Source organism: Bos taurus, chromosome 11, assembly GCF_002263795.3.
Source record: "Bos taurus isolate L1 Dominette 01449 registration number 42190680 breed Hereford chromosome 11, ARS-UCD2.0, whole genome shotgun sequence".
Classification (NCBI taxonomy): Eukaryota; Metazoa; Chordata; class Mammalia; order Artiodactyla; family Bovidae; genus Bos; species Bos taurus.
In genome coordinates, this window is record NC_037338.1 from 44,668,457 (window position 1) to 44,695,795 (window position 27,339).

Below are 27,339 nucleotides of genomic sequence, written 5' to 3' on the forward strand. Positions count from 1 at the left end.
GATTATCAAATGACAAACCAGAACAACTGCCAAGTGTAACACAGGAGCAGTGAGGGCAGCAGCAGGTTGGCACCAAGAGAGCCCCCACAGCTAGCACCAGGAGCTAAGAGGAGTGGTGGGCCCCCTTCCTGAGAAAGAGGGGCTCGATGTGAAGACACAATCCTGCCACATCAGGAATATAGGGGAGACACTGGCCACAGGAAGGACTTAAGGAACCAAAACATATGTGGTGGCCTCAGGGCCACATTTTTGAAGTGAGGCTTGAAAATCTGCAGAATGACAAGGTTGCATTTTATACTTAAGCTAGCAACAACATTCAGGTCAAAAATCACCTGGCAAATTCACATAAAGGATCTCAAAAGTAACACAAAATGTGCTTCTTGGTGTAATAAACAGGATACAACATGACTAACACTTGAACTGGTGCCCAAACTATTTGCCCCACCTGCTTTGTGTGCATGTGTGTTACCAGAAAACCAACAACTAGAAGACACTCCTATTGATGGTAAAAACAACCAACAGCCATTTGCCTGATCTGTTCTATGAAAGTTTTACCAGAAAACAAAACAACTTAAAAATCATTTATATCTTTACACAAGGAGGAAGTGGAAACTGAGACACAAGAGGTGCTGAGCAGCTGACTCTGGAAAGTCCTGCAAAGGCCCAGTGAGGGTGAACCAGGCCCAGTGAGGGTGAACTGCGTCTACACAGTCCACAGGGTACCACAGGGTACTGTGCTCCCTGCACAGTAACACAGAGGCAGCGCCACTGGAGAAGCCCACAGCTGAGCAAGGAAACTAATGCGCTGCCTGCAGGGGCTCCTCTGAAACATTCTCAGGAGAAAATAGGCAAAGAACACAGAACAAGTGGATGGATATATATGGGACAAGAATTGTAACATGTGAAGTTTAACTAGTGACTTTATCACTGAGAGTGAAAGAAACAGTTCAGATGTCTTATAAACCTACCCAAAAAAATCCTATAGAAAAAAAGCACCAAATGAATAGGTAACTCATGAAATCTAAGTGTGCTGAACATTCCTAGTATTAACAAAAACAAAAATTTTAAAAGCTGATATTATTTTTGCTTTTAAAAAAAGGATTTAATAAACTCGTAATAGTTAATAACTGGCAAGAGTGCGAACAGACAGGCACTACCAGATCCTGGAGGTAAAAGTGTAAAATTGGCACAGTTTTTCAGGAAAAGCAATTCCCCAACACAAGAAATCTTATAAAACCCTGAAATCCTAGGACTGTGTTCATGGCAATAATTATAACACCAACAACAGGAAATAAAAACCAGGAAGTAAAACTTGCAGAGCTTCCATGTGATGGGGCCCTCGTGTTCATTAATGGTACCATCAAAGAATACTGAGTAGAAAAATGCTAAGAACTTAAAAGTAGTATTTAAAACACATGCTTACTCATCTCTGAACAAAATGCTAATATGGTGAAAAATCTCATTAAAAATTCCTTATGAATACAAAGAGAAAGGACCAGAAAAAAATGCTCCAAACTGGTAGCAGAACTCTCCGTGACACGATTAGTTTCCAGTTTTCTTTACACTCGTCAGTACTTTAGAGCATTTCCTTATTCAAGCTTATTGATGGTTTTTAGTCATCTACTGTCAGTAGACAAGGGCCACCCTGGCACATCTGGGCCTTCACTAAGAAAACCATCTGTGAGTTCAAGAGGGTGGTCAGGAGCTGGGACTCTTGGCTCGAGCCAGAGCTGACTGTGACTGTCAAGCAGCCCACTGGTGTCTCCATTCCTCTCACCTGTCAAACCTGTCAAGTGAGGGTGTGCTGCGTCTACACAGTCCACAGGGTACTTGCAAGAATAAAATAAGACAACATGAATGTTATGTTCAGATGTGTGTTTAACAACCGGAAGACCTGTTATGCACATACAAAGAAGAAACAGAACTTGTGACCCACAAGGTGCCCAATGATAACCACACAGCATCCAGAAAGCCTCAGAGGAAGCCAGACATGAGCCTGTCGCCGCCAGTCAGGTTCCACATGGTGTATGGCACCTTAGGCAGGCAATGTTTAAATCTGGCAGGCTCCTCACATCCACACCTATGACTGATAGCATTAGTGAGTCTGACTTCACAAAGATCTTCTCTGTCACCTGTTGCACTTGAAGGACACTGTCATGAGAAGACAGCAAGCTGCTCTAAGGAGGACCCTAGGGACCATCACTAAGGTACTAAACTAGGCCACACCATTCCCAATCTTTCTTTTGAACTAAGTGGAGAAGACTCTTGAGAGTCCCTTGGACTGCAAGGAGATCCAACTAGTCCATTTTGAAGGAGATCAGCCCTGGGATTTCTCTGGAAGGAATGATGCTAAAGCTGAAACTCCAGTCCTTTGGCCACCTCATGCGAAGAGTTGACTCATTGGAAAAGACTCTGATGCTGGGAGGGATTGGGGGCAGGAGGAAAAGGGGACGACAGAGGATGAGATGACTGGATGGCATCACTGACTCGATGGATGTGAGTCTGAGCGAACTCCGGGAATTGGTGATGGACAGGGAGGCCTGGTGTGCTGCAATTCATGGGATGGCAAAGAGTCAGACACGATTGAGCGACTGAACTGAAGACCAATTAATCTAATTACCTCCATTTCAGGAATCTGTCTCAAGTGAAAAACACCTGTCTTCATCATCACTCTGGCTGCCTGGGGGCACGTGGCCTGAAGTCAGAGCACCAGAGTCTGAAGCCTCTACCAATAATGACGTGTATAATAATGGGTGTCACCTAACCTTCCAAGCCCATTTCATCTAAACATGGGAATTCATAATGGTATCTCCCACTTTGGGTTACTGTAATTGAATGAAATCACATACACAACGCACCTGGCACACAGACAACCCAGAGGGCAACTGCCTGTACCCTGTGGTTCACTGAATGTTTACTGCACACTCTAAGTAAATGCCTAATGTGCACACACACCCCCCACACACATAAATACAATAACCATGTGATATAAGTATTATTTCTATGTTTCAAACAGACAAACTGGCTCAGAGAGCTAAGTAAGAGTACAACCTAAAAATCCACTCTGCCCTAGCTCAAACTCTCTCCTTCCATATACAAAAGATTTCCCAAGACTGTCAGACCTCTCAGAATGTCATAAAAATAATTCCCCAAAGTTTAATTTCATAATTAGGCAGCTCTTAATGAATTAACCATCAGTTAACATTTTTCCAATATAAGGCATAGTTCCAGCTCAGTCTCAGCTCCTCTGAGATGTGCAGTCAAGGGTTCTTTAAGCCTTTACATAAACAGGATCAGATAAAACTTGTTTTGTTTCTGGAGTTATAAAAATCTTGGTAACAACAAAAAATAGCTTAAGCAACATATAGATAGACAAAAACATGTAATAAATTAAGGCATACAGACAAGGTGATTTCGCAAATTTCCTAAATGAAGGAGGCAGCACTACAGTATCGTCACTAACACCTGGGAATATTCAGTTGCCAACTCACCTGTCAGTGGGGCCCCGTGAAAATTCTGTGACCCCTGATAACTATCAGGCACTGGGTCTGGTCCATAATTTTCTGGAGGCCAACGATGAGGGGACCCTGAGCTACTGCTATTTAGTTTCAACTCCTGCATTTCTTTCTGTTGGAAGAAGAAAAACAATTTTAAGCATTATATCATGGTGTAAACAGTGCTAGAGCAAATTTAATATCTGATGATACCTTTTCAGAGAGTCCATTCTCCAGTCAGATCTGAGCACCAGGTGTTGACGTAAAACATGATTCTTAATTTCTTAAAGCTTGTTTTTTGCTCTCATTCTTTTCCCTCCTTAGTATCATTACCGAATCCACTCAATCTAGTCAGCTCTAACCTAAAAAACGGATTCATCTCCCTTTCCATTCTACATTTACTTCATCTTTCTAAAGTTCTGTTCAGGACTTCCCTAATGGTGCAATGGATAGGAAGTTGCCTGCCAATGCAGGGGACATGGGTTATATCCTTTTGCTCCAGGAAGTTTCCACATGCCTCAGAGCAAGTAAGCCCTCGAGCACCAACTACTAAGCCTTCCGATGACAGCCAGTGGTTAGGGATCAGACAAGAAAAAGGCAACACCTCCCCAACCCCAGAACCTACAAGGCAAGTACTTTTCAGGAACAAGTTATAATAAGTGAGGTCAGAGACAGATCCAGCATGGCTACCCTCTTCTGCTACAAGTGTTTCAGATGAAATTCCTTGGCAGTCTAGTGGTTTAGGCTCAGTGCTTTCACTGCTGCAGCCCTGGGTCTAATCCCTGGGTGGGTGGGTGGGAAGGGGATGGCAACCAAGATGTCCGCAAGCCAGGTGGTGTGGAGAAAAAAAAAAAGTATTTCAGGAATAAAAACTTCCTGGGAAAAAAAAGACCCTTAACTATTAAGGTCAAAAATACATCTTAAAATTTCAAACTAAATAAAATTTTCCCCACTCATCCATCTATACTGTATCTAGTCCAGATGGTATATATCTAAAAATAAGAAATGAATGGAATCAGCTGGAAAATTTAACTGGTCACCACCAGCATCTGGACCATAGATTTAAACATCCAATTAAAGATAAAAACATAATGTTAAAACTTGAACAACTAGAACACGTGGTGAAAACTAGTTTTGACAAGTCTCACTTTATGGATGAGAAGACAAAGAGACAGAAAGCTAAGCAAGTACCTGACCCAAAGGCACACAAGAACACCATGTAGGTGCCAGAAATCTACATGGTTAGCATGTAATATCATGAAGGTCACAATTATACAAAATTAACACACAAAATCTTTATGCAAATTCAAAAGTGTAGAAAATACAGGTTTCAAGATTTTCCTTGCCATGATTTTAGAAGCATGAATGATTTAGTTCTTGTCAATGAGCATGAAACAACTTACTTGTACTTCCAATTCCAAAGAAGTAAAGTTCCTTTGAGTGCTACAGTTGAGGTCACTTTCATCAAGTTAAAGCACAATCATGTACAGACACCTGCGTCTTTACATAATTAGGTCGAATTCATATGAAGTAATAAAAAGATAAAGAGACTTTTTAAAGTTTAGACCCCTTGTGAAGTCTTAGCTATAAATGTGATATACACACTAGTCAGTCTGAGCTATAATCTCACAAACCAAGGTATGAAGACTAGAGCTCGCTAGTTCACTCTATCATTGGGGACCTCCTCTATACTGGGAACAGGGTTATGGTTTGGATATGAGTTGCCATCTTTGAAAGATTCATATCTTGTGGAGGATAAAGACACATAAGTAATTTCAAAAAATAAGCTAATGTCAAGACGGAAGCATGTAAAACACAGTGTGACTCTACAGTCACGCAGCAGAGGAACATCTGGAACAGTGTTAGAAATGAGTGAGAAAGTGGTCAACGAAAGAATCTTGGAATAAGATAGGCACAGTTTAGAAAAATCAAGGCATTTACCTTAATGGCCTCCACTTGTTGGCAGATCATTTTCAATAAGCAATTTTGATCTTCTGCCCACTGAGGTGGTGTTTTGGGAGAATACTGAAAAAATAACAATGAAACAGTATTTAAAACATCTAGAACACACATTCTGCAGTAAAGTGACTCTTCTCTTTTCACTCACCTTACAACTTCTATTTGGTGATGGAGAGTATTTGGTGGGAGATGAAGTTGAGTGTTTTATTTCTGAATCTGCATTTCGTACAGACCCATTTTTATGAAGAGGCGCTCCTTCACTGAACTCATCGAGCTCCTGCATGACTAAATTAAGCATCTCTTTAACAGATTCCAGGGGCACAGGCAACTAGAAATAAAAGGCAACAATCAACATCTTTAGTTTGCAAAATCACCAACAGAAGAACTCTCAAATAAATCTTACTAATTTACATTTTCATACTTCTGTGTGACAAGCACATTGTACTTTATGTAACAACACACAGAAAATGCTGTGCAATCTAAAGTCTCCTAACCCTCAAGTCCATGCTGTGTCTACCTCTCCTGATGGTGGCAGCAAAGGCAGAGCAATGTTAACTGGGGAGTTGTTCCATGTGAGCAAAGTCAGTCACTGATTCTGAATGAGAGGAGAGGAGAAACACAGACGCTGGCATGCACCAAACATAACCCTAATCCAAGAGCAGCAACATAAACTCATCAATAAAACAGGTGGAAGGTTGAATGTCAGTGAGGTTAATCCCATCACAACAGCCTCAAACTGCTGACAGCCGGGGAAAGGTGGTCACAGGAGACAGTGACAAGGGGAGAAACATCCCGAAGTCATGAGCAACCACCTGATTTCATTAATATGTTTAACTGCCAAGTCCACACAGAACTAGTCTTAGTGGCAACATTTGCTGAATACATCGCCAGCTAACAAAAATAAATGCCAGCCTTTTCTAATTCTCCAACAAGCATTTTTGTAATGTTATAAACCTAAATGTTCACATTTAAACACACACACACAAAATAAGGCAAAGTAATACTAATTAAATAAACACCCCACTTCTGTGCATTAATACGGTATCACTAAGCATTTTAAAAATTAACAAAACATAAAATCAAGGCAAAATTCCTTATCGCCTAGTTATCAATAATAAGAAAATACAATCTGCAACTTACTTTCTTAACTACCGACAGATTTGAATCACAGTCATCTAAAATCTTTATCAGGTAGTCCCTGGTCTTTCTCAGGTAATTTTTGCATTCTTCTTGTTCTTCAGAAGAAAGCACATCATTATCAATGTCTTCTGCTTTTCTGTGAAAAAGCTATACACAAGAGTGCTTTATGAAACAATTATGTTTTAAAAGAAAAACCCTTTAATTTAAAGTACCACACTACTTACCAGTGCAAGATTCCAATAAGAAATGACGTTATTAATAGATTCAAAAGCAGCCATAGCATCGTCTATATTTCCATTAACTACATCCAATATAGCGAATGTGATGCGTGCTTCATCTTCGTATTCCCCAACTTCACATGCCTAAACACATTGGGTAACTTTCAGTCAAGCTGCCTCTACCCAGAATATCAAACCCGAATATTTCCCAAGGATTTTGCACGATCTAATGAGATCAGCATCTCAATGTTCTTCTCTGCCATGTTGCATCTGTGACAGGCAGTGGACTTAGAAAACAAGACTACCATTCAATAGTTGGGCAATTAATATAAGCAGTTTCTACTTCCATTTCCTTATTTAAAAACTAGAAGCCCAGACCTCCAGATAGTTCACGATGGGATTTTCCGTTACCTGAATGTCTGCACTATGGAAATGCCTGAACAGAGGGTCAGCAGGCTCAGGGATGCTGCTCTTCTTCTTGATCATCTTCAACAATGGCAAAACCTTTTTCCAGTAATGAACACTTCTGCCTATGTATTCTCGTTGATCATAAAAAGAATTAAGACCACTGCCCTAAAATACAAAGTTAGAAGCACACAAAGAGACACAAACGAACAGATTAAAAAACTCACTTGCAGATGCTCTGAACAACTGGCTAAAATTTCAAATCCTAGGCAAAATAGAATCTCAAAAGTCATATGCTCACCTTTCCAAATTCTAGAATAACTAAGCACTTTACCATCAGCACTCATTCTAGACCCAACTTTGACACAACTCCAACGACACTACCCAATCAGGCAGCCTATTCTTTTTTCCTGAAGTTGCTATAGGTGCCACAGAACAGACCTCAAATATTAAGCAAGGTCTATAATGCCCTTACCTATAGAGCCTTGTGCCACCAAACAGGTAAAAAAATCTTCAGGCTGGTAACTTAACAGCTAATACCTGGTAACATTTACTGTGCTAGGCACTGTTTTAAGCACTTACATGCAGTGGCAAGATTGTAAAAATACATTTCACCTGACACAATATGAACACGCTACTACTGTTTTTAAACAAAAAAACATTCAAGGTCAAGTATGTCATGTAAAAAAATTAAGGTAATGTTCTTACAAACTGCTCCACTTCAGTGAACTCACCGTTTTCTGAAGGCACTTTGCCCAGTGCACGAGCAGAGCAGGCTGAAGGCCAGTTTTTTCCTGGCCTCGTAGAGTGTTTATGTCACGCTGAACTAGAAGTCGCAATTTTGCTGAGGTCCCAGGTCTAAAAAAAGTTTTATTTAATGAAATTGATTTATAAACATGCAGTTCAACACTTACATGTATGTTAATCATCACATGATAATTAAAACTTTACATGAGAATTAAGTCCCTGTGCAGTTAAGTTAAAGGAATTTTTTTTTTAAACTACTTACACTGCTTTTCTATGAATTAGATTACAAACTGCATCCCACCATGCTTTCTGTCTTTCTGTGCAAAGCTGTTTACACACAGGCAGTGGCAAGCACAGAGGCTGATAGAAGCTGCAGTGAGAATTAGACTTTTCCTTTAACTGTAAGTGGCTGGTATATATTACTCCAAGCAGAAATACCTGTTTTATTTACAAAAAAAAAAAATCAATTTAGGGGAAAAAAAAAAACCTAAACAGTATTCATGGTATTTAAGTTATTAAAATCTATGCTTACTTCAAGATCTAAAATACATATTGACTCAGGTGCATTTGTTTCAAGTCTTGAGGTTTCCTGGGGCAAATGATGAAAAAGCTGTTTTAGCCATTTTCGAATTGCAGGTAACGTAGGCAATGAATCCCACTGTAAGCCAAGCCAGGTGAGGTGTTGAAGACTACCATTATGTGCCCTAATGGCACCTGAAATAAAGCAAAAAAACAAAAAAAAACAGCTTGAGGTTTTGGAAATTTTTGTGTGCCATCAGTTTTGCCAACATAAAAAACGGACTCATAGTAATATTAAATGTAACTTAATGTTATAACTGCTTTTCAGTATCAGAGTACAGGGAAAATCTATAAGCAAAGTCTAGTGTTCTTAATAAAAAGAGTTTTGATGGAAAAAGTTCTTTTGAAGGAAAAAAAAGAGCCTCACTAGAACTCAATAAAACAAAATCTACTGACAGAGGTCAAATAAAGAATAGCCATCTGGTAATAAATCTTGAAACAACAGATCTTCCTTTCGGTAAAGAAATATGAAAACAGTGGGCTATCACTACATTAATAAATTAAGAAATTCAATACTAAAAAAGTTTATGGGCTTCCGAAAGCATAAAAGAAGAGCAAGCTTTCTGGTAATACAGCAATTTGCGAGACAAACATGTCCATAAACTTTATCCCAGTAATTATGTTTTTAGGAATCTGTATAGAAAAAGAAATGGAGACACCTAAAAATTGTCATCAGTATTTTTAATGTAAGTGAAAAAACTGGAAACAGCTTCCAGATGGAAACTGGCAAGTACATTATAGCTATTTCATTAAAAAGATTGTATTAGCATCAAAATGATACTTAGGAGAGAATTCATGACACCAATCACTTGTACAGAACTATTCAGAAGAAAAGCACCTGCTACCATAACCACTACCAATACCTCATATTACCCTCCCCCCATAAACCCTAAAAGTAATTCAGAATAATATTAAGTCATTATTTCTGGATAATCCCCCTGTTGCTATTATATATCTCCTGGTGTAAAAGGATTAAAATGTAAAGTGTTTCCTTAGGAAGATACCACTTACCAACATCATATCTAGCCAATTCATCAGGATCCGGTTCTTGTACATCAATGCTTCCAATATCATCATTACCAAGGAAACAGCTATCCTTAGGTAACTGACGAGAAAACAGAGCGTCGTACAAAGCTGACTGCCCACTCCTGTTGGCAAAGGATTCTACAACCTCTTTTAAAAAGTCTTGCTTGTCACGACTTAAGTTTAGCAGCATATGCCCTGAAAAACAAATTATTTCCATCATTTAAAAGACACAGATTAAAGTTACATCTCTCAACAGTTTCATTCACTTACCCTAAGGGGAAATAACATGACATTCTCAGAATGAACCCTCCAGCCCCAAAACCACAGCTGGACCCAAAAGGGTGCTGATGTGAAAAATGAATAAACTATAGGTGTCAAAGCATCTGCGTCTATGTGCTAGAATAAAAGGAAAGGAAAAAAATGTGTGTGAAAAATCCCAAAAGGATTTCCTTTTGGAAAAGTGTGGGATTCAAGTGGCCAAAGGAGAACAGGATCAAGCTCAAATTTTCTGTCCTGATACACCAAATTTCTAAATCTGGCTGGTCAGAATCATCCTTTAAAGAGATTAAAATTTTTCTGTTTCAGTTCTAGACTTCCACTCCCAGAGATTATGATTCCACAGATTTGAACCTATTTTAAAAACACTCCTTGGATGAGGTTCTAGTTCACATTCTAGTTCTAGTACACATGGATGTGCCTTGAAAGCACTATGGCTTTTCAGGTTTATGGTTTCAATCAGGCTGTTTGAAACAAAACAAAACAAAACAAACTTTTTTCCTGTAATTCTGTTGGCCAATCAGGTTTCGTTACTACCAGACAATTATCTCTTTAAAAATTTGCAGAGAGAAGCTCAGCAGGCCCAGATCAAAGACAGTACAACACAGTTCATTTTACAAACTGTGACCCTCTGCAAAGGTAGAAGGGAGATCTGAGAAAAAAAACAAAAGATCGCTTCAAGGACTCAAAGTTTGTCTCCTACAAAGAAGTAAGCTGTGGGGCAGAAGAGCCTTGACCAACAGTCTACCTACAGACCCCAGCTTATAGCTACTTGGATTTAAGATCATTTCCTAACTCTTAATGAAGGCCCTTCAACTTTACATCAAAACTGTCTCTTATAGAAACATTTCCCTACAGAGCCTTCAGTTCACTGTTTGACTCACTGGCTACCTGAACACTTTCAAGTTTGTGCCTTAGGAAAGCCAGAGAGTGTAACAGACCTTTAGGATCCAACCCAAATAGTAAGAATTGGGAATAAATCTACAAATTCCAACAACCTAACAGAATGTGAATATACACCTTCTGTCTTTGTTTCTAAGTTGTCAGCTCCTGAAGAGAGAGATCCCTAACTTTTTTACCTTTTATCCCCAGTGGCTAGAAAACCAATAACTTATTCTTAGGTCAAGAAGTGCTGTAAAATGTTCTGGATGGAGATTCTAGCAGCTAGATTAAGGATGGGTTAAGGAGTTTCTCCACACAGGAGCAAACAATATTTGTTCCTTTTAAAGAATATTTTTTATCATTTACCATTTTTTATCATTTGTTCTCTCCTCTCTCTCCCTAATTCAATACGGCAAGGAGAAAAAATTCTAACAAATTATCTCCTGGGCAGAGAGAAGACACTATCTAAGATGTGTTCAAAAAGGAAAAAGTTCTTTTTTCTTTTTAAAATAAAATCAGTTAAATGTTACCAGTACCTGATTGGCTCAGACGATCATAGGCCATCATTTCCAGTAGGCTTTGTCCAGCTTCTCCTTTTATTAATTTAGTCTTTGGTCTTGGAATCTAATCATTTTAGAATCAAAAATCTTAATTTAGTGATACATTTCTAATAGTAAAATGTTCCTTTCTATTACACTGTACTTTTCTTCAATAATGAATAAACAGCCAACGGTTAAAGAGAGTTGGGAATCCAACTGCAAAACATCGGGAACTGGGGAATTTAGATAATCTAGAAAAGATGCCTACAAAGAGCATGTCTGAGAAATTACTTTCTATTAAGAACATGATGGAGTTACAGCTGGGGAAACAAGAACATCTGGTTGGAGACCTTTTCTGCCTTGCACAGATAGACTGGGAGCAGCCTGGGACGACAGCTCTACACCACCCGGCACTGGAGCCCCCACATGGAAATACCACACCCTTCCAGAGCGCAGACCACCTGAGAGACCAGCAGTGTAACAGGAACAACCTAGACAAGAAAAGGGCTCCAAGTCCTGTGCTATGAAGAAGAGGTGGAAGAACGACAAGTAAACAGAATGGTGAGAAGATGACAGCTGCCATCGAGTATTAAGAAAATTATCTTGTAAAAGAAGGGAACACCAAAAGAAAAAAACCACCACCAATGGGTAGCGGCTTGAGAAATATTTTTACTCCATGTAAGGAAGCACTAAGAACCAAATTATCTAAAAATAAAACAGGCTACCTTGAAAAGCTGCAACTGTCCATCACTGAACATGTTTAGTCCCAGCCAATGAACATTTATCATCCTGAAAGTAACTACACAGATGGTAGGTGCAGTGCTGTTAAACCTCTAGTAATTTTCTTACACTGGGAATGGCAGTATAATTTGATACAACCTCTGTGAGACTGGAAATTCGGCAATAACTCAAAATATTATAAATGCACAGATAGACACTGATCCTGCCATCCATCACTCAAACTCATTCCACCTCCAAATTTTCACATGGGAAATGGCACAAGCTAGTCACTGCAGAATTATTTTGAAGTAGCATAACAATATCTCGGTTTTAGGGCATCAGTTTAATGAAACCCAAACTATGGTACATCTATAGAATGAAATAACATCCAAGCATCAGAATAAATAACAGTGTTGTACTCAGCCTATGTTTTCTGTGCTGATATGGAAATACTGGAATTCAAAACTCAAAGTGGAGTTTTTACTGAATGGGTATCACTGTCACACAACTGTCAAGCCACTGTTTTAAGTCAGACAATAATAAGTCAGAGACCAACTGAACTCACTAGAACTACTGCAGTCCCTGATCAAGGGGCTGAAAACCCTACCATTCAAACAGCCTGCAGAATCAATCAGGAGGGAGATGTAGTTTTTACTATTTAAAAAGGTCAAAGTTGAATACAACAAACTAATAAATACAACAAAAAAGAAATAGACTCACAGATATAGAGAACAGAGACTAGTGGTTACTGTTGGGAGGAGGGGGAGGGTATCAGAGTGAAGAGGTGCAAACTACTGTGTATAAAATAAGCTACAAGGGTATAATATACAACACAGGAAATGCAGCCAATATTTTATAACTATGAACAGAGTATAATCTTTAAAAATCGTGAATCATTGTACTACATACCTGTAACCTACACAACATTGTACATCAACAATACTTCAATTTTTAAAAGGCCAATGTTTAGAGCAATTGACTGTGTCAACATAAAAATATCCATTTAAAAAATTTAATACATTACAATGTCCATTAAAGAGAGCTGTTAGCTACTTGATAATTCTTTAAAAATATTAATCATAACAGTTTAATGCTTATACAGATTAGCAAACTTCATTAACTTCACTACTTTTCACTAATAAATTCCTTATGAACAAAATGCTTCTGCTGAGCTAACAGCAGCACTGTGGACTGCCCCTCAACAGGTTTTAAAAGGCCTAAGTATGTTAACTAGAAAAAGCAATAGCCTCCAACAGTCATTTTACAGTGAAACCCTTTTTCTTTCTCTCAAGCAAAGGATTATTCTCTAAAGCTAACAATTTCTACAAGCTAGGAATAATCCACTTTGTGGAAGACTGCTCATTTCTTTTCAGATCAGAAATGATGCAAGCTCACTAAGAAAACATTAAAACTGCAAAAATGGATGAGGGGAGGGCAAGAGCCAACATCTCATCATCTAAAAACAAAGGCTCACATTCTGGCATATTCTCTTTATGTCACTTTCTATGCATAAAGTTGTTTCATGTTTCTAAGGATGAATAAGTATACTGCTGTGTAGTATATACTTATTAGTATTTATTACTTATTAGTAATAAATACTAATAAGTAATAAATAAGTACTACTACTAAGTACTTACTAGTATACTTAGTAGTGTATACAACTGTTAATGTTGTATATATATTAAAAATTAAGTTTCCAATTAACATATTAAAAGTTAGGGTAAATAGTCTTCTATCACAGCTTATGTAACCATGCCCCCAAATTGACTTACTCATTAGATTTTCATTCAAGTTATGTGTATCTTTTTGAATCATGTTTTATCCATACTTGAGACTATTTCCTTGCAGGTTCCCAGAAATGGTACAGTAAAAGATCAAATTCTTCAAAACGATCTTCCAAACAGTCAAAGCAATGCCAACTGCCACCGGCAATGCATTAGTGTACCTGTCTCACCCGCCTCACTAGTACTGTATATTAATAAATCTTGTTATTCTTTCCCGCAAAGTATTTCATTTTAACTTTGTACATATTTCTTCCCATTTTCACCACATACCAGGACATACCCCATGTGAAGTACAATCAAGTCTCACTGAAAGGTCAACGGCACGCCAGACAGGGGGCGATTACCTGGAAGGCTATGAGATAGCAGAGCGCAGCCAGCTCCGAGAGCGCGCGCCACTGCACGTCACTGTGCTGGCCCATCTTCAGCAGCAGGGACCCAGCGTGCATGTAGAAATGGCCTCTCACTTCCAGGAACGTGGCTGAGAGCTCCTCGTTTCCACCTGCACAAAACTTCACAGACTGAAGAGCGCTATCAAAACTGGAATATTAAAGTATTAAACAGGTGTTAAACTACTACACTGTGAATAATCCATGTCATTATTTAATCCTAAATAAAACTGAGAAAGGAATTTACTTCAAGCATCACCTTCCACATCTAAATCCCAACAATCCATTCTGTTTTATGAATTACGAATCAAGTGCTTCGTGTTATTCAACATACTTCCTATATTTCAAGCGTTTTTAACCTCCAGAATGTCTTATTCCAAAACATCTTCTTGATCATATGGTTTCATTATTTAATTCAAAGTTGAAATTTCTCAAAATAAACATGCCATTTCACATTATAAGTAAACAACTAAGACACATGCCATTATCAAGATGAAAACTGCTTTTACTATACATTTAACTACAGAGTTAATTATAATTCTTACTATTATTTGTAATCTACGTACTAATCAGTACTTTTTAATCCTAATGGTCCTCAAAATCTTCATTTTCTAAGAAAATCAAAAGCAAACAATAGAAATGTGAAGAATGATTTTGAAGTAGATTATAATAAGAAATCTGAGTAACAGATTATTTCTTCTAGCCTGTGAATTTCTGGAACTTGCAGAAGGTGTCAAGACTCCTCCAAGGGGTATGTGTAGTAGTAGTATCATAGCACTAAGAAATCTTCCTCACCACTTTCTCATGGGACCAAAAGTTTTTAAGTATATAACCATGCCTACTTCCCCCCAACCATAAATATTTTCTAAAATCATCAGAAAGTTTGATTGAGTCTTTTTGGCTACTCCCTCATACTACCTGTATGAAGACACCAAGTACTTCCTCAAGAAAACGACTTACTCTCCTACACCCCAGTGTAAAGAACTCCCTGCCATGTGAGATGGGGGAGGAACCATTACTTTTCAGAATATGAGTGTACACCAAGGAGCAGCAACCTTGTTCATTACGGACCCCATGCTGATGTGGCTCTGTGGGCACAGCAGCTCTGCCACAGGGCTCGCCTCTACTGCTGCAGTGCGCGAGCACACAGCTGGCACAGCAGGAGGTCGGCTGTGTCAGGGGAGCCCCACTCACAAGCAGGCAGGTGGTGAGCCTGGTTTAGCCCACAAGCTCTAAATTGACATACAAATCCAAGTGACGTGTCTGTTCAGTGGAATTTATTTTAATCAAATGGAGACACTGGTCCTCAGAATTATGGAAGAGCAACGAGGATGTGCATTTTCAGACTCAACTCTTTACTAAGCATTCCAAAACTAAACGTTTAATTACAAGAGTAACTTAATCAAGAACAGTAATAGAGTTCTCTAAGAATCAGAGTTTCACAAAACCAATTATAATATAATACTGCCCCAAAAGAAGATTCCTTCTAAGTAGTTCACCATATTATTAAGTATTACCTCTGGACATTACAGAAAAAATAATGACATTAAGTTGTTTAGACGAATGAACACAAACAGACATCTGTAATTTACACTGAAGTGCTCTCTCTAGGTCGGCCTACCTCTCCAGCAATTCTCTGCTCTCCTGCGCATCTCTCATGGACAGCGTGAGAAGCATCAGGTTAGCATAGGCTATAAGTAAGTCCTGACTGGTTGCTCGCCAGTTACTTTTATCAGACTCCAAACACTGTGAAGATTCCAGGTATTCCTGTTGTGCAAAAAGAACTCTAAGTTACCAAACTGTATCATGTGTTACAAAACTGAGTGTTTTACGACTACAAACCCCTTTGCCCATTCACAGGCTGAAAAACCATGTTGGTTTTAGATTAGCCTACAAAAACACCAAAAAATACACAAACATATTTCTCATATCTATCTCTTGAATCCACTCATTATAAATTGAAATCATCCTGGTAAAATCAGCTCATTTCACAGCTGCTACACATAAACGAAAGAGACTTAGGTCATGGAGTGCAGTGGTTAAATACAAAGGGAAATACGGTAATTGTGAGACCCAACAGCCCTTACCTACCTTAAGGGTCTGTACTACACAGGAATTCCACTCTAAACTTGACCGCAGAGCTGTGTTCCTCTCTGCCTGGTGGCAGTGGGCCACAGCATCTCTCAGCCTGCTGTTGGAGCGATACAGCTCCACCAGTCGGATGTTCACGTGGACATCATCAGGCCTTGCATAAAGTTCTGACTGAATCAAGTCGAAAAGTTTATTCCATCCATCTTCACCTTTACAATCTAAAAGCTGTTCCTATTTATAAAGAACCATTAATTAGAGAAACATCTGTGCAATTTTAAAAACATCATGGTGCTCCTATGAGCACCATCCCACTGTGTCTGGCTTTAGTCAATTCCTACCCTACACACCTCATTAGTGCCCTCAGTCATTTCCAGAAGCTCAACCTCCAGAAAATACATGGAGAGAAACATCTGGGATTACACAGCTGCAGGAGGGCCTGGACTCAGCTCAGAACATCCCTGCATACCTGTCACGACCAGAAGGGACCCTTGCACCCACGTGTCCTCACCTTCCATGTGCTCTGGATCTCCCTAAGGCTGCTCAGTCCCCGTTCCCACTTCTCCTACTGTGGAGCTCCTACTATGCCACCATCTTCTTGGTCTTCACCTTCCCCCTTACTGAACGAGAGTCCCATTCCAAGACAGGTGCCATCACTTATCCGCTAGACTATGTACAGGTGGAGGAGGTGGTGACTGACTCACTCCCAGTGTCATCACCTGATCATGCCCCTCCTCCCCCAAACCTGTTTATAACATTTTACTAAAGGATGTGCTATCTGGCCATGCCTCCCACTCCTTATCAGCACCTGGAACAGAACTTCGTTCATCCCTGCTGCTGCTAAGTCACTTTAGTCGTGTCCGACTCTGTGCGACCCCATAGACGGCAGCCCACCAGGCTCCCTCGTCCATGGGATTCTCCAGGCAAGAACACCGGAGTGGGTTGCCATTTCCTTCTCCAATGCATGAAAGTGAAAAGTGAAAGTGAAGTTGCTCAGTCGTGTCTGACTCTTAGCGACCCCATGGACTGCAGCCTACTAGGCTCCTCCATCCACGGGATTTTCCAGGCAAGAGTACTAGAGTGGGGTGCCATTGCCTTCTCCATCGTTCATCCCTAAGATACATCATGAACCTTCGTTCATCCCTAAGATACATCACTACCAGCAGCACAAGACACAGGACAGCCTGGCCACCCTGCTGTTTAACAGCTTCACCTTCACCACTCCACACCAGCCCCAGCCATCCATGTGGCAAAATCTATACTCTGAACCAATCACTCAGACCACAACACCCCCTCATTTTCTCACCTCCCTGGGGCCAGCACAGCCTCACTGCCACATCTCCTGCCTCTACCGCATGAAAAGGTCCTTTTAATTTTCCATAAAACACACACATACACTTTCCTTCCCTGTCAAGCTAAAACACCAGAGTCTCGCATCCAGTCACTCCCTACTTACAGATAGAGCCCTCAGCTAGCTCTCTCTGCCCCTCCTGGAAGCCCCCTTCCCTGCAGTCTCCACCCCTGTGCACTAACAGATGAGCATGTGTAGGGCATCTGGGAGCATGGGGAATTACAACCAGGCCAACTGATTCACCTTCATAATCTCAAACCACCAGACTGGCAATGCCTAGAAAAAAGTCCTAGTTTACTTCTAAAGACTCATTTTCTCCACTCCCTGAAGAGTTTACTTCGTACTCCTCTTTCCTCTGACCCTCTCTTTAGGATCTCCACTCATCCTCCATGGAGAAAATGGAAGCCATGGCCTGTAAGCTCCACTTCCCCTTCCTGCACTCTCCTCCCGCCCACCGCCCAGTGAACCTCGCTCCTCATCAGTCTCCTCCTGGACCAGTTCCATAAACTTACACCTGGTCTGTAACTGCAAAGAACCCCTAGACATCAATTACATGTTTAAAATTAGGTAAAAGATCAGCCCCATTACAGATGTTTTTCAAAAACTACTCTCAAACCCAAAAGAAAGCCTTTCTGTCAATGATATTTTTGTTCATTAAAGAAGTGCCAAAAAAACTATTTATTTTAAGTAAGCCTCAACTTCTAGGAGAAACAGAATTACTCTGCTTAATAGTTATACATTTCATGGATTTCTAGTCCAAAAGTTCCAGGAAAAAAATCTGACATAAGATTTATTAGTTTTAGACAACAGTATTTTTAAAGTCATTAAAGAAAATCAGGATGCTTCACAAACAATTAAACTTTTGTTACACTGCAAGAAAATAATCCTCTCCCCATTATACACATAGTCCATAACATCACTGTCACCAGACGGAATGGACTCTTGTAGCCAATGAAGAAAGTCATGACCAGTGAAAAATTATGTTTGAGGCATAAAACAAAGATACTAATAAAGCAAAGAAATCTGCACTATGAAACAACATTTTTGATTAATACTTAAAACCCAGGTGTTTATCACAGGGAGAGAAAAAAAATAATGTTACTAGTATTCATCTCCATGGCTTTTAAAGACATTTTTTATTTAAAAATCTGTACACAATTGTTTATACCTGATATGTAATAGCTAAAAATTGGAAACACAGAATTTCCCCCCAAAGTAAATGGTTCACCGGTGGAACACACCAGTATGAGTACATACTACTCGGCAAAAAGGAAGGAACCTATCCTGACACACACAACTTGAAAGGTCTCAAGGGCACCATGCAGAATGAAGAGCCAACTGCAAAAGGTCACGTGATGCCTGCTTCTATCATATGACATTTTTTAGTTACAAATTATAAAGACAGAGAACAAATTACCAGTTGGCAGAAGCTAAGGAGAGATAGATGTGACCACAGAAATGGAGGCATGAAAGACAGCCCCATGGTGATGCAGTGCTAGATACGCATGTCTACACGTGACGGGTGGAACAAGAACTACACGTGTACTGCACCCATGCCAAACCCTGCAGTGACTGTTCGACAGTCACACCAAGATGGAACCACCATTGAACCATTTACTTTTGGGGGAAATTCTGTGTTTCTGTTTGGATGGAGCACACTCAGGACCTTTCTGTACAACCTCTCCAACTTCCTGAGAAAAATCTCTATTTCAATAAAAAACATTAAAAAAATTCTACTGGAAACATTTATAAATGAGGGATGGGGGTCCTTTTAAAAAGAATATATATGAGAATTCCCCGAAAGTCCAGTGGTTAGGACTCAGTGCTCTTCCTGCAGGGGCCCTGGTTTCAATCCCTGGTTGGGGAACGAAGATCAAATAAGCTGCATGGCAGGGGGAACCAACAGACAATTAAAATTACAGTTAAAATTCTGTTTGTCTAGCACATTTTGGAAAGTCTTTCTCCAAAAAGTCTCCTAGTAAACTATATTTCACTCAGTAAAGAATAACATGCAGAGCCAGTTAATACATTAGCAACACATTTCTATCACTTTTAGTAGTCATCTATAACACACTAGAGAAACTTTTAACTTTTGCTTGAAAACCTCACTATCCTGTAACACAGTCCTTCCCAAATTTATATAATGGTTCTTTGAAACTGTCACCTTCTGGGTAATTTGCACCCAATTAAGTGAAAGTTTTATAATAGAGCTCAATTTATAATAATTCTCAGCTCCACCATCTACTAATAGCTAAGGAACAGTAAAATCCCTAATACAGTAATCACTGCGAAGATAGATGAGATGCCACTTGGAAAGCAAACTGGGTGCTGGTGAAACAACACACCGCGACGCCTCATATACTGTGGAAGGGCCATCGCCTCCACAGCGGCAACTACTCTGCTCATGCACACTGCGGTGCTACTGCCGATGGTCACAGCTCTTCTGTCACTCCCCCAGACTTACACACAACTAGAGGTCTATTCCCCTAGGATGCCCCTCACCTCCACACATACCAGTTTACAGCTTACTACTTAAGTCATTGAAATTCCAAGTACCAGCAATAGCTGTGTCTTTAAGTTTTCTCTGACTGCTTTTATTATATGCTTTGTTTTCTTTAGTTTTTTACCTTTAGTTTATAAATTGCAGGACTTCCTGGAAAAAGTTTAGCTGCTCGTTCAACCCAGTATTTAGCTCTTCCATCAGTAACATCATTTTTACAGAGCAATTCTGCAATCTTCAACACAAGATCTTTCTGTGTTGGGTTTAATTCCACTGAACGCTGATACCAAAAACAATTAAGAAATTAGTAGGATTCCTAAAGTCTGTACACTCATACACAAAATTTAAAAACTTAACAAGTACTCCATTACAAACTCTATTTCTAAATGACAACACGTTATGGATGCTTGGGGCTGTTGCACTGGGACGACCCAGAGGGATGGTATGGGGAGGGAGGAGGGAGGAGGGTTCAGGATGGGGAACACATGTATACCTGTGGCGGATTCATTTTGATATTTGGCAAAACTAACACAATTTGTAAAGTTTAAAAATAAAATAAAATTAAAAAAAAATTAAACTGTCTGCAAGTTTTTAGAAAATGAATAAAAAGTTTTTTATTTGGTAAATGCAAAAAAGAAAAGGAAGGAGGGGAGAAAAGGAACCATGCATTTCTCACCATGGTAAACTTAAAATTTACAAGTATTAATAATCTTTTCCAAGTGCTAACCTCTCCATGACAAAATACAGCACTCTTTGGGCCAAATATTTTAAAATCTGTTTCAAGCTGTTTTGCTTAATAGTATGATGATATGAGTGCTTGTTTTCAAGACATCCATAAAACGTACCTGAATTACTTACTACCTCAATTAACCTGGATATTATGAGTGTGGTTATGTTCTAACCTTACACAGTTTATTTACCTTGTAACATTCAACAGCTTTCTCTATGTTTTCCTCCACTTCGTAAAGAAGACCGAGAAATCTGTGAGCTTTGGGATCCCTTTCTTGCACATTAATATATGTAGATATATATCTGTTCAGAAATAATAATATAAAAACAATCTTCAAAATACCACATTTAGAACTGTGTTTAAATGCAGAGAGAATATCTTACTCTAAGCAACCACTAAACTAATTTCTACTGTTTTCTGCTGAACATCACTATTTACTTAGAGCAGAGTATGCAGACAATTCAGAAGCATTCACAGGAAGAAACAGACAGCACCTAGACACACACACACACACACACACACAGTCAACAGCACCTAGACACAAAGTCGACAGCACCTACACATACACAAAGTTGATAGCACCTAGATACACACACACAGTCAATAGCACCACCTACACACACAGTTGACAGCACCTAGACATACACACACACAGAGTTGAAAGCACCTAGACACAAACACACAGTAAAGAGCACCTATACACACACATAAACAGTCGACGGCATCTATATACACACACACACAAAGTCAAGGACACACTCACTCTATCATTAAACGCTACATTCACCAAAAGTTTTCCTCAGTGCTACCCATTCATAAGAAATGAACATGTAAGTTCTACCTTTTTTTCTATTACACTTTGGTAAAGCACTAAAAAGTTTTGCAGAGAAATTACAAAGTGATTACAGTAAATCTTTAAGTTATCATAATGCAAAATACTAAAGAGCACTAATTCCCGAACAACCACTAAGATAATCTGTTCATCTTTTAAACAATAACATCTAAGGGGACTGCACAGGAGTCACTCAGTATACCACCAAATGCAGATGACTTGATTATAAACAAGCGTCTTCTAGGCCCAGTGCACGTTATCACAGGAAGAATCAGACCAAAGATCAACATTGAAGGAAAAAGTGTCATTTTATAAAGTAAGGAACTACAGCTGTTAGGTCAATAAAGGTGCGAACATTTTCTTAACAAAATTTTCATCTTCCCATCAATGCCTTCAATAGCCTACCTCCCTCTTAATTTCCAGCTTTAAGCTACTGAAAATCAGGAGATCAGATCACCAACCTTCTTGGCCTTGGAGGATCACTCACTAGTAGTCAACTAAAGTTATCTCTGACACAAGCTATTCTCCCACCCAGGAATTGGTTTAGTCTTGTACTCACTGCTATTTTCTAGCTGATGAAAGTAGCAGATAGCTAACCAGAAAGAAATCAAGATGTAAGCACGGTTCCCTTTTATTCTAACCCAGAACAATCTCTAGAGAAAGTTTAATGCCAGATGACAGTTTGGTACTTACTTTTTAGCAAGATCATATTCTTTAGCTTCATAATACAGCTTTGCAAAATAAAATCCTTTCATTGACTTCTAAAAAAAAAAAATTAAGAATTATTTTATTCTTCATATTTCAAATTTTGCATGTTTTTCACAAGAACTAAAATCTGTTGTAACAATGTTAACATCCACTCAGTATTCTTGACTGAAAAAAATCCCATGGACCGAAGAGCTGGTGGGCTACAGTTCCTAGGGTGACAAAGAGTTGGACAAGACTGAGCACACAAGCAACCTCGCACTTAAAAGGTAAAAACTGCCTGTAGAAATGCATACATATTTTAAATCATGAAACTACATCTAATTCTCATGAAACAACAAACAAATTTAAGAAAGACAAGATGACATCAGAAATTAAGAATTTATATATCAACAAGAAACCCTAGGAACTGTGTGGTTTCCTCTCACTTTATAGATAAGTAAACAGACAGAGCCCGCTTTCCTGGTGGAGAAGAAGTACACCAGAGAGAGACCTCACTGCTCCTGCCATACGCACGCCTTTATGCGGGAAGAGTAACGAAGTACTGCAGAGCCACTGAGGCACTGGGGCTTCCGGGTCCCGTTACTGACCTCTGCACAGACCATTATCTTACACTCAAGGAGTTAGAGAGGCAGAAATAAAATCTGCCTCTCCTGGTATTAATTCTCCTGGTAATAATCCAAGTCCACACCCTGGTTCTTTTATGTCTACAGGCTCCGAAGTCCAGAATGCAAGAGCACACCAGATGACGTCATATACACATGATAAAAGTACAGAGCATCAAACACCTTATTTTGAAAATGACAGGACACAGAAAAATAAAAATCAATGTATTATGTAAAAAGAGCAATGCTTTCATTTACTGATTTTATTTCTAAAAAGTATGGATGTTAGATGTTGCTGTGCCTACTAGTCTCCAGGCACCATTCTGAGTGCTGGGGAATCGGCAGTAAACAAAGTCTGTCTTCAAGCAGGAAGCTTGCACTTCAGGAAGGGTGACAAGCAGACAGTAATCTCCATGGAGGCAGGACAGAATGCTCTTACAGCACCTCATCAGTTCTCTATAGAACACCGCATTTTGACAAAGCTACAATCAGTACTTGTCCCACAAAGCACAGGCACCCTAATAGTGCCTATCTAGCTGGGAGTTTCTCCTCCCTTAGCTGCTGAGGGTGGAGGTGCACAGACAAGGCATCACATAATTTATACAATGGGACAGAGACAAGCTTGTGAGGGAAAGTCTTGGGAAGGGGGATACTTGACTAGAAACCTGATTAATGTGCAGAAGTGGTTACCTGGGGCAGGTGAACTGCAAAAATTTAACACCGCTCCACTGTTTACTATGGAGTATTTCCATTTTCTCCTTTTTATGAACTCTCTTCTTTTATGAACAGAAGACACTCCTGAATGGCACCCATCTTCCTGAAACACTCTTTTCATGTCTTCAATGAACACAGGTTCTCCTCACTTCATTTCTACCATGGTGGTCATTCCCTCTCCAACTCCTCTTCTCTCTCAGGGTGTCTCATCTGGGACATAATCCATCTCACCGAGGACTACCCTGACTCTCAGATATGTGTCTTTGCTTCTCCTGAGCTCTAAACTTATGTGCAAATGATCAAGATGTGTTAGTTCTACCTTCTGGGTTACCTCAACCCACGTTTTTCTACATCTCTAATGCTACTGTCAAAGTCCAAGCCTGCTATCACGTCTCTGTGGGATGACTGAAATGGCTATTCCTGTTTCCCTCTCAAAGTTAGTCAAAACGTAACACAAATGACACTGTGTATTTACAACTGTAAATCCTTTTTTGTCTTCCATTACACTTTGAAAATATCCCTATTTCTCACCAAAGACTAGCATGACACGGTATCTGCCTAGCTCTCCAACTTTACCTTGTCTGCTCCATGCATGCTATGGTCTAAAACCAGTGACTAAAACCAGAATGCAACTCTCCAACTGGGGTAGTCCTGAGGAGTCTGTTTAATTTAAACAAAGGCAACAGTAGGTACTGATATGATATGGTTTCTGCCCAGTACATTCAATGTCAGAGTGAAAAAATTCAATGAAGTTAAATAAATGGCAGAGTAACTATGATTCTCTTAAGCCAATGCTTCGTCATCTAATCAGAGACATGTATGAATTCATGACCAAGATTTTCACTAACCTAGTCAAAGGAGAGCCAGGGGAAAGTGAGTCTGAGGATCAACTGAGGAAGAGCACCCAGTAGGGTGTGTGTGGCTCATGTCTGGTACAGGAACAGATATGAAAAGCAGAGCGAGTGGAGGGCCCCCAGGGCCTCTCACCTCCCCTGTACACCATGGGCGGTTAGGTCCAGTACACCTATCGGAGCATCACACAAGTATATCTCAAACCAAGCTGAGTAGAGAGTCAAATTCCAGTGAAGCAAACAGGAAAAACTCATTTTACCTAGATTTTCACTAGGATTAAAGATCCTAAAACTGGGTTCTCCCAATCCTTTTGATCTTTTTAGTTTTAAGCCGAGGTTATCAGAAAAGTTACCGTACTGGCTTTAGGCAGTCAAACATTGAAAGAACTCACCTTTGGTCATGTCTTGCTGATGTCATGTCTTGATCCTTGTAGAGAACTACCATTGGATCATTTACTCAGTAACATAACTACGTTTACATCTGCACTCAATGTAAACTGGGTTTAGACCTTCATGAGAGAGGTTGGTTCTACTCTAATGATAATGATTGTTTCCTTAACAAGCCTCCTCAGAACAAGAGGAACCATGGTTCAGACAATGGGGGCATGAGTTTGCCTGAGGAGCAACCTAGTCAAACAGAACATCAGTGAGGTTCTGACTGAATGCTTCTAAGAATCCCATCTAGGCAGGACAACAGAGTCACAACAGGTGGTGTTTCAGATGGCAACGAAGCTATAAAGAGACACGAAGGAAACTTAAACCAATCTCAAAAGGCTACATTTTTAGGATTCCAACTATATTACATTTTGGAAAAGGCAAAACTACGTAGACACTAAAAACATTAGTGGTAGCCTGGGCCTGCAGGGAAAAAGGTATGAAGAGCAAAACACAGAGGATCTTTAGGGCAGCGAAGCTACTATGTATGACACAATAACAATGAATACCTGTCCTTATACATTTGTCAAAACCCAGGACTGTACACCACCAAGAGTGAACCCTAAGGTAAACCGTGGACTTCAGATGAAAATATTTTAAGTTCATCAACTGTAACAAGTGTTCTATTCTGTGGGAAATGCTGACACTGGGGCAGGCAGGACGAATGTGGGAAAACTACCTTCATTACAGTTTTGCTCTGAACCTAGAACTTTTCTAAGTCTACTAAAAAAAATTTAACTCTAATTTTCCATAAATTTTCCTCAGTAAAATGAACCAAGAACACATTAAAACTATTGTATACCATAATCAACAGAGATTTTTGTCTCAGGAATGCAAGGTTGATTTCATACAAGACAATGAGTTAACTAATACATCACATTAAAAGAACAAAGGAAATAAACTGCAAGACCATGTCAAGTGCCATCAAAAGAAAAACAGTATGTGACAAAATCCAACATTTATTCATGATAAAAATTCTCAGAAAACTGATTCTCTCAGAAAACTGATTCTCTCAGAAAGCAAAGAATATCCTCAACATGATAAAGGTCATTAATGAAAAGCTCACAGCTAACACCATGCTCAGGGCTTTCCAGGTGGTGCCAGTGGTAAAGAATCTGCCTGCCAAGCAGGAGATGCAAGTTCAATACCTGGGTTGGGAAGATCCACTGAAGAAAGAAATGGCAACCCACTACAGTATCCTTGCCCGGGAAATCCCATGGACAGAGGGATTTCTGGCAGGCTACAGTCCATAGGGTCACAAAAGAGATAGACATGACTTAGCGACTAAACAACACCAATAGCAACACTACACTCAAGGATGAAAGATTAAATAAAGGCTTTCCCCTTAAGATCAGAAATGGCTTTCAGCGCTTCTATTCAACACTGAGTTGGAAGTTTTAGTCAGAACAATTTCAGACAGAAAAGAAATTACAAAAACAAAAAAAACTGAATTGAAAGGAAGTAGCAAAACTACCAATATCCATAGATGATGCAATCCTATATAAAGTCCCCAAAAATTCACAAGAAAACTACTATAGCTAAAAAACTAATCCAGCAACACTGCAGGACACAAGATTAGCACACCAACAGTCAGCTGTGCTGAACAAGCAGAAGAGTGAACTGATAAAGCAATTCCAGTCACAAAAGCTTATGAAAGAATCAAATACCTGGGAGTAAAGTTACCCAAGGAGGCAAAAAACCTGTATGCTGATAAATTAAAACACTGCTGAAAGGAATTAAAGACCTAAATAAATGGAAAGGTGTGTTCATGAATAGGATGACCTAATATAACCAATGGGTGAATACCACTCAAAGGAATCTACAGATTCAACGCAATCTCTTGAGAATTCCAACAGCCTTTTTTGAAGAAATAGAAGGGTCAATCCTCAAATTCATATGGTATTGTAAGAGGCCCCAAACACACTCTTGAAATAGAACAAAGCTGAAAGACATACCACTTCCCCAATGCAAAACTTACTATAAGACTACAGCAATCAAAACAACATGCCACTGATCTAAGGAGAGACATACAGACCAACTAAACAAAACTGAGAGTTGAGAAACAAATCCATAAAGCTATGGACAATTAATTTCTGACAAGCATGCCAAGTCTATTCAATGGAAAGAAAACAGTCTCTTCAATAGACGGTGATGATACAATTGATTTTCCACGTGCAAAAGAATGAAACTGCACCCTCTTCCTCACACCATGTATACGTATAACTAACTGAAAATGGGTCAACATTAAGAACTAAAATCCATAAAACTCTCAGAAGAAAACATAGGGTTAAACCTCCGTTAGCTCAAATTTGGCAATGTACTCTTAGATATAACACCAAAAACAACAGGTAAAATGAGATTCATTAAAATTAA

At 39.4% G+C, this 27,339-nt stretch overlaps 1 protein-coding gene across 3 annotated transcripts in view; it reads right to left on the reverse strand.

Annotated features, from left to right (window-relative positions):
- RANBP2 (RAN binding protein 2) overlaps window positions 1-27,339 on the reverse strand; it is a 61,885-nt gene that overhangs the window by 21,764 nt on the left and 12,782 nt on the right. For all 3 annotated transcript variants that reach the window (XM_010810003.4, XM_005212703.5, NM_174592.1), the window contains exons 2-18: window positions 22,350-22,417; window positions 21,015-21,126; window positions 20,222-20,374; window positions 16,247-16,477; window positions 15,777-15,922; window positions 14,114-14,306; window positions 11,263-11,350; window positions 9,554-9,763; window positions 8,496-8,677; window positions 8,226-8,401; window positions 7,951-8,074; window positions 7,223-7,384; window positions 6,818-6,955; window positions 6,594-6,740; window positions 5,602-5,781; window positions 5,436-5,519; window positions 3,492-3,627 (exon numbers count right to left, since the gene is read on the reverse strand). In XM_010810003.4, coding sequence (XP_010808305.1) covers window positions 3,492-3,627; window positions 5,436-5,519; window positions 5,602-5,781; window positions 6,594-6,740; window positions 6,818-6,955; window positions 7,223-7,384; window positions 7,951-8,074; window positions 8,226-8,401; window positions 8,496-8,677; window positions 9,554-9,763; window positions 11,263-11,350; window positions 14,114-14,306; window positions 15,777-15,922; window positions 16,247-16,477; window positions 20,222-20,374; window positions 21,015-21,126; window positions 22,350-22,417 — 2,530 coding nt within the window. The remainder of the gene's footprint in view (window positions 1-3,491; window positions 3,628-5,435; window positions 5,520-5,601; window positions 5,782-6,593; window positions 6,741-6,817; window positions 6,956-7,222; window positions 7,385-7,950; window positions 8,075-8,225; window positions 8,402-8,495; window positions 8,678-9,553; window positions 9,764-11,262; window positions 11,351-14,113; window positions 14,307-15,776; window positions 15,923-16,246; window positions 16,478-20,221; window positions 20,375-21,014; window positions 21,127-22,349; window positions 22,418-27,339) is intronic.